The 13,721-nt window shown below is 58.5% G+C and overlaps 1 protein-coding gene across 1 annotated transcript in view; it reads right to left on the bottom strand.

Moving 5' to 3' along the window:
• EPPK1 (epiplakin 1) overlaps positions 1-13,721 on the bottom strand; it is a 21,270-nt gene that overhangs the window by 379 nt on the left and 7,170 nt on the right. Inside the window, exons 2-5 of the mRNA XM_042892263.1 lie at positions 13,309-13,712; positions 5,668-5,755; positions 4,267-4,488; positions 7-1,442 (exon numbers count right to left, since the gene is read on the bottom strand). Coding sequence (XP_042748197.1) covers positions 7-1,442; positions 4,267-4,488; positions 5,668-5,755; positions 13,309-13,712 — 2,150 coding nt within the window. The remainder of the gene's footprint in view (positions 1-6; positions 1,443-4,266; positions 4,489-5,667; positions 5,756-13,308; positions 13,713-13,721) is intronic.

Raw genomic sequence — 13,721 nt, forward strand, 5'->3', positions numbered from 1 at the left:
CGGTACAGCTCCAGGAGCTCCTGCCTCTTGTCCTCAGGGATGCAGTCAGAGAAGAGCAGGTCCCACACAGAGAACTCACCGGCTGGGACGTCAATGGTGGTAGACTTCAAGGCGTTGTCTCGTGCTGAACAGCCATCCCCATTTTCCTCTGCTTTTTGTGGATTCCCAGCATTCGCCGTGGGTCTGATATTCGCAGCTTCTGTTCCGTTGATGACGGTGCTGACAGCAGCAGCCACCTGTTCCGTGCTCAGTATCCCTGCCCTGTACAGCTCCAGCAGCTCCTGCCGCTTCTCCTGAGGGATGTAGGTGGAAAAGAGCAGATCCAACAAGGAGACGTTTTGTCCCTGCAACTCACCGGCGGCGACATGGATGGTGGCAGACTTTAAAGACTTTCTCAACTGCTGCTCCTGGGAGCGCGCGTCCTGCGCCGGCTGTGACTCTCCTATCTCACCGTCGGCTGTTGCTGTGGATGAGCCCAGGTCTCCGTTTCCCGTTTCCACCCCAGCGATGATGGCGGTGAGAATGATGATCATCTCCGGGACGGTCACCGTCCCTGCTTTGTATTTCCTCAGCAGCTCCTCTCTCTGGTGATCAGAGACGTAGCGAGAGAAGAGGAGCTCCCAGACGGTGACGCTGGAAGAGCCCTGGAAGAGCCCCACACTGACGGTGGTGCGGGCAGCCTGCAGGGCTTTGCGGGCGTCCTTGTTGAGCTGGAAGAGCACGGATCCTTTGTCCATCACGTGCAGCATGAGCAGCCCCGTGTCGGGGTCGGGCACGCAGCGGCGCAGGAGCTGCGTGTAAGTGAGGTTCTCGTGCGTGTTGGGGTCGAAACAACTTCTGGTTTGGTTCTTTGGGTTCAGGAGGAACTGGCACATCTCGTGGTCAAAGTAGCCGCGCTGGTGGGCCGCCTCCACGGGCAGGCGGTCGCCGTTGGACGGGTCGATGATGCCGCCGGTGGCGATCTGGGCCTCCAGCAGGCGGATGGCGTGTTCCTTCACGATGAACTCCTTCTGCATGGCCTGGAAGAGGGAGATCTTGTGTCCCGTGTACGGCTCCGTGTACCCGGTCACGGCTCCCTCTGCTGACAGCAGCTTCTCATAGAAATCCCTGCCGATGAGTCCCGCGCTCAGCGCCTCTTTCACTGACAGCTTTGCGTTGCTCACGGGGTCGGTGAGGAGCCCCGACGCAGCCTGTGCCTCCAGCAGCACCAGGGCTGTGCCCGGCGTCAGGAGCCCCCTGATCATGGCTTCGTAGATGCTCAGCTTCTTGTTCTTCGCCTGGATGAAGACGCCAGCTATGAAGTTACTCCCATCCCCGCGCATCTCTGTGCGCCTGCTTGCGGTCGGGTTCATTGCCGTGTTGCTTGGCTTGTTGTTCTGAAAGGCTCCACTCATCTTCTGTCTCTGGGCAACAGTCCTGCTGCCGTGGAGCACCGCGTTTGTCTGGCAAGAGAGAAAGAAAAGACCTGGTGAGACACGGGTTCCTGAGCATGGTGTGAGCAAAGAGAAGCCGTGTGGCAGCCCAATGGAAAGCAGGAAGCGGCACGGACAACCTGGCTTCTCTCAGAGTCCTCCAAGGAGCTGCTAGGCCTCCTGGACACCCGGGATATTTGGCTTCTGAGAGCTTCCTCTCCTGTTTCCTGAGCGACGCCGCTGCTGCCTGCTTTGGGCACAGGGCACAAAGTGAGCACAGCCCCTGCTCACCTCTCTCTGGCTGCTGTGCTGCCCTGGGCTTGGCAGGTTTAATCAGTGATCACCCGACCAGCAGAAGTCATCACAGAATCATAGCATGGCCTGGGTTGGAAGGGACGGCAAGGATCACGAAGCTCCGACCCCCCACCACAGGCAGGGCCACCAACCTCCCCGTTTCACAGCAGCCCAGGCTGCCCAGGGCCCCATCCAACCTGGCCTTGGACGCCTCCAGGGATGGACGGGGCATCACAGCCTCTCTGGTCAGAAGCCATGCCAAGAAGCAGTGCTGACTTCCCAGTGTTGCTGCCACTGGCCACCGTCCTGCTGCAGAGAGCTGCTGGCCGGCGCTGTGCCTCACCTGCCCTCGTCCCCTCGTCCTCGTCACACTGCCTGGCTTTGCACTGGTGGGCTGTGAGTGTGGGCTGTGGCCACGGCCCAGCTCAGTGCTGTACAGATCCTCCTGCCCCGTGGTCTCAAGGCACCCCGGTGTGACACAGGCCGTGGGATTGGTCCATGGGAATTGGGCAGATGGGTGCGGGGGGGCTGTTGAGCTCCAATGCAGCAGAGAGAATCTGAACCAGCGGAGACCATCTGTAAGGCCGAGGTTTGCTGGGGGTGAGGTGTGCCTGGGTTTCCGCTGGCTCTGAGGCCCCAGGGCTGGCGGAGCCCCATCTTGAGTCTGTTACACTCTCTTCACCTCCTTAACCTGGTGCCACAGGCAATGCTCACACTGCTCTGTGGCCAGAACTGACTTTGAGGTGCACCTGGAGACGGTCAGAGGGAGGGTTGGTGGCCTGTGCCACCCTGCGACCGTTCCAACCCGTTCCAGAGCCTGGGGACGAAGGCAGGGTCAGTGGGAGGGCTGGTCTGGCCGTGTGCTCTCCCTGCAGTGTGGCAGGGATGCTCTGCAGATGTTTGGGGAAGCAGCTGTAGCAAATATCTCCCGGCCCCTGGGGCTGTCGGGGGGACTGAGCGGTCGCCCTTTGTTTTTAGCTGATTGTTACGGGGGTGAAATGGTGGCTGCAGCGATGTTTGCGTGTATAAGGCAGAATCAGGGAGGGCTAAGAACAGAAAGCTGCTCGGGACGCTGCAGTGGGAGCTGTTTGCAGGGGGCTTTCCCCTTCACACGGGTGCTTTGCAATAAGCACGACAGGTCACAGTCTTGCAGTTCCCTTCATGCAGAAATGCAGCCCCCAACCCAGGTAGCTGCTGCGCTGTCGGAGCTGCGCAGGGTCAGAGCGAGGGCCCCTGCAGCCCAACTCTCCTTTCCATCCTGAGCTGGAAGTGGACAATGGGAAGGATGGGGAATGAGGTGACGTGTAACGTTTCCCTGCTTCCTATGGCAGACTCTGTTTTGGGCTCAGTGGATTTCATGAGCTGAACACATTCGGGGTCTGTTTAGCATTGCTGAAGGGATCTCTCCCAAGCAGGCTCTTATGAAAGCTCTGCAAGCTCTCAGCATCCCCAGCATCATTTGGTGATAAGGCCTTGGATCTCGTAAGCACGGCAACAACAAAACTCACATTTATCTGGGAACACCCATCTCCCATAAAGCTGCAGTGACTGACGTTAATGATAAGTTTAATTATCAAGGACACAGCTTAATTCCCTGATGTTTACCTAACTGGTCCAAAAGTCTCTGAGTCATTGCTTTCGATCCATTTACATATTGCATCGATGCTGGCGGGGATTGATCACAGTGCCGGAACACTGCATCCCTGCATCACCTGCCCTGGCTCCGGGCTCCCTGTGGCTGAGGGGCTGCAGCCCACCCCCAGCCCCAGCCCCATGGAGCCGCTTCCCTGCAGCTGAACCCCCCTGGAGGTGCGGGGCCGGTTGTGCCACCTCAGCGCTGCAAAGCAGAGTCACTGTCACACCCCGGAGCAGGAGACACCTATGTAGGACACGGATGTCGTGTGAACACCCCACACGGGAGGACGTTGCCCAACGGCAGGCTATCATTAGCCGTCTCTAATCAGCGCTCCTGATGCTGGGGCTGGGTTGCAGACGCAGCTCCCGGGGCAGCGGCCGCCGTCCTTTTTGGCTGTCACAGCAGCTCCAGGCCCTGATGGAAGCGGTTTCCTGGCTGGGGTGAGTTGTGGCCCCTCGCCCTGCCTGCACCCCGGGCAGCGTGAGCATCGCTGCACCCCAGCCTGGTGCTCACAGCCCCACTGCCAGGCTCCCAGCTGAGACCTCAGCACAGCCCTCTGTCCTGCAGGCTCAGGAGGGTCCCGCAGCTCTGGCTGCTTCCCCCCAAATCCTGCTGTCCCGACACGAAGCGCATTGCGTGGAGCATCCACTCCATCGGCCCCGGAGCCACTTCATCACTTCATCTCTTTTTAGCAAGGACTGTGCCGTACCCGGAGCCCTCCTGCTCAGCCGATCCCATGGCTTCCGCTGCCCTCCAAATGGCAGCGGAAGAGGAGAGGACTTTGTAACCCTTGCAAACCCCTGGGGTCTGCACAGAGCGTGCAACTCTGGAGCTGTGCTGAGCTATGCGGTGTCCCCGCCAGAGCTGTGCCAGGCTGCCCAGTGGTCCCGGTACCCCCACCTCCCCAGATGGGCCGTGTCCTACCTGCTGGACACCGATCCGGAGCCGTTGCTCCCCACCGGGCTGCGTTCCTCCTCCTCCCACCGCCTCTCTGGCAGGACGAGCAGCCGAGGCCGGCTCCCCATTTAAATCCTCCGCTTCCCCGCCCCGGGGGCTGACACGCGGGCCCTGCCCCGTGCCACCAACCCAGCCAAAATACAGCCGGCCGCTGTGGCTCGGCAGCGCTGCAGCTGCTCCGAGAGCCGGCTGGGGGGGCAGAGACTGATGCTGAGACATGTGGGGGGTATCCCTGGCAGGAGGTGGAGTGAGTGATGGCCATGGGAGGCACCGAGGGCGCAGCGCTGCTTCTGGGCTCTGCTCCCACCATCTCTTGATGCGTGATCCCGATGTTCTGGAGGCCTCTATGGGTCTGAGCTCAGCTGGGGCAGGAGCTGCAGCCGCCTCCCGCAGCCCTCTCTGCTTCCCGTGGGGGACAGAGGTCCAGCCTGCCCCCCGGTGGGGCTGGGACCACGCAGGCACTTTTGACAGGCGGTCATTGGGGCTGAAGTTGCTCTGAGATGGACATCTCTCCCATGACGGAATGACAGAGCAGCGGAGGTCGGCAGGGACCCCAGCGGGGGCCGCCCAGAACGGCTGCTCCTGGGCCAGATCCAGGCAGCAGTTGAAGGTCTCCAAGCAGGACGCTCCGCAGCCTCTGTGGGCAACGTCTCTGTTACCACTGTGCTCCAGGAGAGCAGGGCAGCCAGCACCGGCCTGGGGGCTCAGGGCACTCGCCGGGTCGCTCGCTGGCACAGGATGTGCAGGAGCAGGGAGTGAGGGGCTCCGCTGGATGCAGCTGAGGCTCTGCCCCGCATTTGAGCCGCGTGCCGTCAGCCCACAGCCGCAGCTCTGGTGAACGCAGCTCTCCTGGTGCTTTCTTCTAGCAGCGGTGTGGTTTGGGCTGGATTGCTGCGGCACGTAACTGCACAGCTGTGCATTGTGCTCAGAGGCTGGCGGTGCACGCACAGGTAAACCTCTGACCGCACGTCTGAGGTGTGCGACTCAAATGCATGCGTGCATCCGATGGTGCATGTGCGTGGATGTGCCTGTGTGAGGCTCTGTGTGCAGCTGCACATGTGTGTGTGTTTGTATGTGTGTGTCCATCCCCGTGTGGGTGCGTGTGAGGTGGTGCCCCACTCAGAGGTGTTCCCAGCCCCTGCCCTGCCCTCCCCGGGCTCTGCTGTGGGTGCACATTCCTGCTTGCCTGCGTGGGTGCTCGCCGGACGGACTGGATGAGCAGCACACAGAGCGTTTTCCCTCTGAGTCACCGTGGAGGTTGGCTCTGCTGAGCGCACCTGGGCAGGAGGTCCCTTTGTGTAGGGGATGGAGCTGTGTGCAGGACCCGGTTCTGCTGCCTTTCCTCCCTCCCCAGAAGCTCTTCCTTACCAGCTCCCGATGCACCTCAGTGTAGGTTTGAAGGTTCAATATTCGGGCTGTGCTGCACACAGAGCCTCGCTCAGGGCCGGGTCCTTGGCTGGAGTCGGGTACAAGGGCTGCAAAGGTGCCTGCGCCAGCAGGAGGATCCTCTCCATGCCCTGCTCCGAGCAGCACCAGCCCTGAGCACGAGCCTGGCCAAGGGCAGCAGCAGGTGCTGTGCCACTGCCCTGTGCTCTCCGTGCACTGACTGCAGTGCTCCCAGTAACTCCGGACCACCACCCAGAGCCACCCAGCTCATTTGGGCCACCAGCTTGGATCCTGGACACCCGGCTCTGAGTGCTGCAGTTGGCGGCTTCCCTCAGAGATGCGTCACTTTGCACTCATCAGAGCAGTGGCTGTGGTTTGTTTCACTGCAGCACAGCCCAGGCTCCCACTACAGCTGTGGAGAGCGGATCAGAGAGCAGAGCACGACTGCTCCGACAGCACGCATCTCCTGCAGGGTGTGCAGAGCTGCCTGGGGCAGCCAGGTGCCCACACTGCATGCAGGCACCACCTGCAGTGAATCAGCCGTGGATCCCAGGAGCTGCATCCCTTGGAAATGACGGTGCCTCACCTGCATCCTATTCCCTCGTTAGCAGAGAATTAGGTCGCTCCACTGATGGGGACTGAGCCTTTCATCCTGCTCTCCGCTCCTCAGCCAATTTCTGAGATGTGACATTGCCTTTTCTTTTTCAGCCCCTGGGCAGTTTGCTTTCTCCAGAGCCTTAAGGCACTCCAGCAGCTGTTTGGAAGTGGCTGTGCTCTGCTCTGCTCGTTCCTCTCTGCTGCTCCTGGTGTTCTACCTTAGCCTTGAGGCTTAAAGGAGAGCTCCCATCCCATCCTGGGAAGCAGCACCAGCCCCTCACCTTGGGATGCTGGCACAATGGCGCCGGCTCCTCGCTCCCTGCAGCTGCTCCTCCATCTGCACCACGTCCTGTGAGTATCTTGGAGGATGCTTTCCAGTCCACCACTGCTCCTTGGGGTTGGTGCAGAGGCAGCGGTGTGGCTCATCTTGAGTGTGGATAATGATGGGACAAGGAGGAATGGCTTTAAAGTGAGACAGGGGAGGTTTGGGTTGGATACAAGGAGGATGTTTTTCAGCCAGAGGGTGGTGAGGCACTGGTTGCCCAAGGAGGCTGTGGATGCCCCATCCCTGCAGGCATTGGAGGCCAGGCTGGATGTGGCTCTGGGCAGCCTGGGCTGCTGGTTGGCAACCTGCACACAGCAGGGGTTGGAACCAGGTGAGCACTGTGAGTCTTTTCAACCCAGGCCATTATGGGGTTCTGTGATTCTACGATATGATCTCAGCAGCAGCCACGCTGTGTTCGTGGTGTGGCCCCTCTCAGTGGCAGACATGTGGTGCTCTTGCTTTGGCAAGGGACGTCACGAGGACAAAACCTGCAGCTAAGTTAGCAAGCAGTGTCCTTGCTGAGCAGCACTGATAGTTTCACCCATTCTGTCTTCCTCTGGAAGGCAGCTGAATTGCCCCTGCATGCCGACACCACGCCTCGTGTACTTTGCACACCGGAGAGTTTGGGGTTGGGCTGCGGTTCCCGTTTTGGTTTACAACCAAAACAGAGTGACTTCACGTTTTGCTGTGCCAGGAGCTGGAAGGTTTGCGAGAATGCAGATGACACCATGTCTGAAGGAGGAATGCTGGAGGAGAAGGCAGAGAAGCGCAGCATCACTGTCCAGCATTGCTCTGGGGTCCATGCATGAGGTGCTGGAGCGCCGTGCTGCCATGCAGCCGCATCCTGCCTCGTTTGGTTGTACATATGGTAAGGAGTAAAAACAGTGAGGGTGCAGGGCACAGGGAGCTGCGCAAAGCCCAGACACATGGGATGCTGTGCAGCGCAGCCCCGCAGCGCTGGGTGATGCAGCGGCCGGTCCTTCAGCTTCCAGGGCAGCCTGGAAGGGACGCACGGGCATCGCAGCCCGGTGGCATGGCCTCACCTGCTGGAAGCTGTGGGTGTCCTTGGCTGGAGCAGCCGCCAACCACATCAGAGAGATGAGATCCTTTCTCAAGGATGCTTTGATTTGGGAAAGGTCCCCTGCTGGAGGTGCTGACACGGCTCCCCCTGCAGCCGCCCTGTGCAGCCCAGGATGGACGGCTGTGGGCTCAGAGCAGACGCAGAACCCCAGAACTGCAGGGGTTGGAGGGGATCTCTGGAGATCCTGCAGTCCAACCCGGCCCCGTTCTCCCGACCCCACCCTTCAGATATCGATCAGCGTTGATCGCATCCCTCTCAGCCTCCTCCAGGTGCACAGCCCCGGGGCTCTCAGCCTGTTCCCATCCCGAGGTGCTCCAGGCTCCCACCATCTCAGCACCCTCTGCTGGGTTCTCTCCAGCAGTTCCCAGTCTGCCCTGAACTGCGAGCCCAGCGCAGGGTTCTGGCAGTGACCCATCACGGCAGAGCAGAGGGGAGGAGAACCTCCGCGCCCTGCTGGCCGCGCTCTGTTCAAAGCACCTCAGGTCCCATCAGTCTTTTTGGCAATCAGGGCACGCTGCTGGCTCGTGGTCAATCAGCCATTGGCCGCCAGGAGCCCCAGGTCCCTTCTAGCGCAGCTTCTTTCCATCATCTCGGCTCCAGCCTGCCCTGATGCCCTGCGCACTGCAGAAGGCGGCGCACGGTGGAGCTCTTGCACCGGGATTCCCTGTAAGCCGATGTGCCTGGAGCCGCTCGTACGGCGCAGCTCAGGGCCCGTGAGGACGCGTGAAGCTGCAGTGAGGGGTTTGGGGAACGTCCCCTCGGCTGCGGGTGCCCGCATCGCTCCTGCTGCGCCTCGCACAGGGATCCAGGCAGGCGGCGGAGCCCCCATCCCTGAGCGTTGGAGACGCGGCGCTTGGGGACGCGATCACGGTGGGATGGGTTGGGGGTGGGGGATCTTGAGCGTCTTCTCCGACCTTAACGACTGTGTGACCCTGCAGTGGGGTTGGGACCCCCTCCGGCCGAAGCCATTCTGTCCCCGTGGGTCCCTGCTGACAGCTCAGGATGTTTTGCAATTCTAAAGCTCTTTGGAACGCACGCTGAACCGGCCGAGCCCAGTACTTGAGGGATGGGCGCGAGCAGCAGCTATGGGCAAACAGAAGAGACAAAAATCCTTTTTATTCTGAGCCATTGCACAACTGGGAGCTCTGTGGGAACTGAACTCCGAGCATCTTTCAGCCAGCCGTGCGATGCCGGTGCTTCAGATCCGCGGCCGTGCAAAGAGCCCGGGGTTTCCTGCAGCCTTTCCAGAGAACTCTCTTATCTCACGGCTTCCCATCGAGCCCTGGCATGAGAGTTTGCTCTGCAGCTCCAGGCACAGCAGAGGGCACGCGTGCTCGTGGTGCTCGATTACCCCTCGCGCTGCTGCTCTCCTCCCAGAGCAGTTGTCGCTGTGCCAGGAGCTACTGGTGGCGCCCTGGGAAATCTGCACGGTGCTCCGGGACTCGGACCTGACTCACGTCTGCTCCTCTTTCAGCTTTGCAAGCGGCTGAACGAGCTGCCTGCTTTGCAGGCCCCCTGTTCTGCTGTTGTGTGATCCCGCCTGGAGCACTGCGTCCAGTTGTGGGGGTCCCAATGCAAGTGGAGCTGTTGGAGGGGGTGCAGAGGAGGGTCACAAAGATGATCGGAGGGCTGGAGAACTTCCCTTATGGGGATGGGCTGAGAGAGCTGGGGCTCTGCAGCCTGGGGAAAAGGCGGCTCTGGAAAGAGCTTACAGCCCTTCCAGGACCTGAAGGAAAACTGGGGAGGGACTTTTATAAGGGCACATAGTGACAGGACAGAATCACAAGGTTGGAAACGACCTGCAAGATGATCCAGTCCAACCCCCCTCCCATTGCTATCAGTACCACCAGCACTAAACCACATCTTGCAGCTCCTCATCCAGGCGCCTCTTGAACACAACCAGGGACGGCGCCTCCACCACCTCCCTGTGCAGCCATTGCAGCGCCTGACCACCCTCTGAGAGAAGAAGTTTCTCCTCATGTCCAACCTAAACCTCCTCTGCTACAACTTGTGACCATTTCCTCGGCTCCTGCTATTTGCCTGGGAGAAGAGGCCAGGCCCTTTTGCACCCACAGCCTCCCTGCAGGAAGTTGTAGAGTTCAATGAGTCTCCCCTGAGCTCCTCTTCTCCAGGCTGAACCTTCCCAGCTCCTTCAGCTGCTCCTCGTAAGACTTGTGCTCCAGACAAGGAGAAATGGCTTTAAACTGGAAGAGAGGAGGAGTTTTATACTAGATCTTGGGAAGAAATTCTTTACTGTGAGGGTGGTGAAGCACTGGAGCAGGTTGCCCAGCGAGGTTATGGATGCCCCCTGCCCTGGAAGCCCTCGAGAGCTGTGAGCAGCCTGAGCGAGAGGGAGGCGTCCCTGCCCACAGCAGGGGATTCGAAACAGAACATCTTGAAGGTCCCTTCCAACCCAAACCATTCTGTGGTTCTGCGGTCCTCAAATGTGCTGAAGGGCCGTGGGTTGGGCTGGGTGTTGCGAAGGCGCAGACAGCCGCAGCTCCGCGCCTGCTGGGCGGTCAGTTGGCTTTGCTCCGTGCTCGTGATACAGCAGCCCCAGAATCGTGGGATCATGCGCTCGTAAAACGGCTGACGTTGGAAAAGACCTCCAAGATCATCCAGTCCAACTGTATCCCCAACATTTCCTGCTGAACCACGTCCTTCAGTGCACACCTATCACGGTTCCATGGGGTTTTTTTTTTTTGTTCATTTGTTTAATTTTGGGTTTCAGTATTCCACATCACAGAATCACAGAATCACAAGGTTGGAAATGAGCTGCAAGCTCATCCAGTCCAACCCCCCTTTGCTCCCATTCCCATTCCCAACTCCCATTGCTATCAGTACCAGCAGCACTAAACCACATCTCGTAGCTCCTCATCCAGGCGCCTCTTGAACGCTGCCAGGGACGGCGACTCCACCACCTCCCTGTGCAGCCATTCCAGTGCCTGACCACCCTCTGAGAGAAACAGTTTCTCCTCATATCCAACCTAAACCTCCTCTGCTACAACTTCTGGCCATTTCCTCGGCTCCTGCTATTTGCCTGGGAGAAGAGGCCAGACCCACATCGAAACATCACATAGTGTATGGGGCATTGAAGTGTTAAAGTGCCCCACAACAGACGGATCTTCTGACAGGCCAGGAACAACAGACAGCTGCTCAATGTCCTCTGTGTCCACAGCAGCTATTCCAAAGGCCCATTGATACCCCTTGGGATCCTTGAAATGCCCCCTTCTGAGATAATCAATACTTAGAACACATGGAGCCCCTGGGCCCGTCACAACAGGGTGTTTCTGCCAGTCCTTACCAGTGAGGCTTATCTCAGCCTCCAACACAGTCAATCCTTGAGAGCCCCCGGTCACTCCATAAGTATGGATTGATTCTGTCCCTTCATGACTCGAGGGCATCAGAGTGCAGTCAGTAATTCTATGTCTATGCATACAGCCGTGTGCGTGTGATGCATTTTGATCATTTTTTGTTTGTATATATGTATCCCTATTTTAAGCATGACGTAACGATGTAGAATAAGGGGTGGAATGTCATGGTTCCATGTTTTTTTGTGTGTTTTTGGGTTTCAGTGTTCCACATCCAAACACCATGCAGCGCACGGGGCATTAAAGTGTCCCTGCCCCAATCCCAGGTTCCCATCCCTGTACATGACAGCAGTCCCGGGATCTGGCCCTTCCAGGTGGCTGCTCTCTTGCTGCCTTGCAGTGGGTGCTGCAGGTGCTTTCCTGGCCGTTCCAAGCTGTTCAGGTTTGACTCGGTCCCGGGAACTCTCTCTCTCTCATCTCGTCTGATTTATTCATCTCAATTTCAATTAAATTGTATCTATTGTGTTATCTTGTATTATAGTAAAATAAGTTTTCCTCCATAGATTGCTGCCGCTGCTCTTTTCCTCCCTTCCTCCCTTCCCATTTTGTGGGACTGGGGGGTGGGGGAAGAGCAGAGGCCTGTTCCCCCTGTCATGGACATCAATTGATCTGATCAACTCCATGACAACACCTCAACGTTTTGGGACGCGCGCCGTACCGCAAACACGCAGCTCCGCCATCAGGAACCCCCAGCACCAGAAGCCCGGTGCGATGGCCAAAAAGGCAACGTGTGGTCACACATCTCCCATCCTGCTCCAAATGGGGCTTTTTAGGGCTCTTTGGCCCCAAAGCGTCGCGTGGCAGGAAAGCGTGTGGCTGTCGCGTGTAATTATTCACATTAATTAGTTGTGTGCTCTCAGCTGAAGGTGGTGAGCAGGATCGCAGCGGTCCAAGTGGAGATGGTCGGGTCCCAACCCGTCCCCACCGTGCCCGCTCATGCAATCATGTGTTCAGAGTCATTAAGGTTGAATAAGAGCTCCAAGATCAACAGGTCCCACCCCAAGCCGTCCCCAGCGCTGTTCCTTTGTGCCACGTCTGCTCACCGCTGGGACGCCCCCAGGGATGGGAGTCCCACGCATCCCTGCTGCTCCGCTGCTGAGGTTCGTGGCTGATCTCCACATCTCACCTCCTGTCAGCTCTAAAGACAGCAGCGAAAACTCGCTTTTCCAGAACACGACCATCTTAATTACGAACATCCACAGGCAATGCATCTGAGGCTTGTAAGCTTCCTTTTATTAAACAGGAGCGGAGTTATTCAGCTCAGTTATTCAGCCCAGCGCCGTGCGGCACGGCCGTCCCAGGGCCGTCTGCGATGTGGGAGCGCGCACACAGGCTGCACCCGGAGGAGGACAGCTGAGGGAAACATGGGGAATCACAGAGCTGAGAAATGAGGGAAGGAAGCAGCGGGGCCACGGCTCCCTCCTGCAGCTCCCTGCTGCTCGCTGCTCCCAGCACGGCCCCGGCCAGCAGTCCGGCACGGCACCCGCTGCTGTCTCCAATCACCCGTGAGGATCTCATGGAAAAACTCTATGGGGGCTCTCTGTAGAACAAGAGAACTGCAGGGAGGGGAAGCACACACGGTGAGGAGGATGCTATGAGAGTAAGTACAGAGTGATTGCAGCGCATGAAGCAGTGAGAGACCAACCAGCACTCAGTTGAGAGCAAGCAGCCCAGGGACCCCTGGGGAAACAGGCTGGGGCAGTGAGAGCAAGCTCAGCAAGCCCCTCCAGGAGCAGCCAATGTAAGCAGGGTGCTGTGCCTGCATGTAAGCTTCGGATGTGCGAGCCTAAAACCGTGCCAGTGCCGTGGAGATCGGTGCAAACATGTTCAGTGCGTAAAGAACACGCGTGAGAAGGGAAAGAGAAATTCCGTTCTCACGTCAGCGAATACTGTAGGAGATTTTGTCCATATAAGAAGAAAGCATACAATATATTGCACATAAATGAGCAGAGATAAGCCGGGCTGATTCATGAATTCCAGGAAGGTAATAAAAGAAACAGGATTAGACGCTATAACGTAATGCATCACTGAGTCACTTCAAAACCATATTTCATGCGTGAGTCCTGTGACAAAATGAAAGCGAAGAAGGAAATACTGAAAGAGCTTGAAGGAGATCAAGAAAACAAGGCAAGTCAGTGAGAAAAGAAAGGGAGGCAAAAGTGTGAGAGGCAAAACAAGTTGGAACAGACCGAAAATTGTTCCCCATGGAAATAACAGAGTAAAAAAAAAAAGACAATAATTACAATTACTTAGCAAAAATCTTAAGGAAATACAGCCCCGTGTCCGGGTCGGGCACGCAGCGGCGCAGGAGCTGCATGTAGGTGAGGTTCTCGTGCGTGTTGGGGTCGAAGAAGCCCTTGGTGTCGTCGCTGGGGTCGGACAGGACGCGGCTCATCTCGTGGTCAAAGTAGCCGCGCTGGAAGGCGGCTTGGACGGGCAGGCGGTGGCTGTGCACGGGGTCGATGATGCCGCCGGTGGCGATCTGGGCCTCCAGCAGGCGGATGCCGTGCTCCCTGACGATCAGCCCCTTCTGCATGGCCTGGAAGAGGGAGATCTGGGCGCCGCTGTAGGGGTCGGTGTAGCCCGTGACGGCCCTCTCGGCCGACAGCAGCTTCTCGTGCAGCTCGCTGCCCACCAGCCCGCAGGAGACGGCCTCGTCCAC

This window comes from Lagopus leucura, unplaced genomic scaffold (assembly GCF_019238085.1).
Source record: "Lagopus leucura isolate 7727_CA_CO unplaced genomic scaffold, USGS_WTPT01 161-4_obj-0_obj, whole genome shotgun sequence".
In the NCBI taxonomy this organism is placed as follows: Eukaryota; Metazoa; Chordata; class Aves; order Galliformes; family Phasianidae; genus Lagopus; species Lagopus leucura.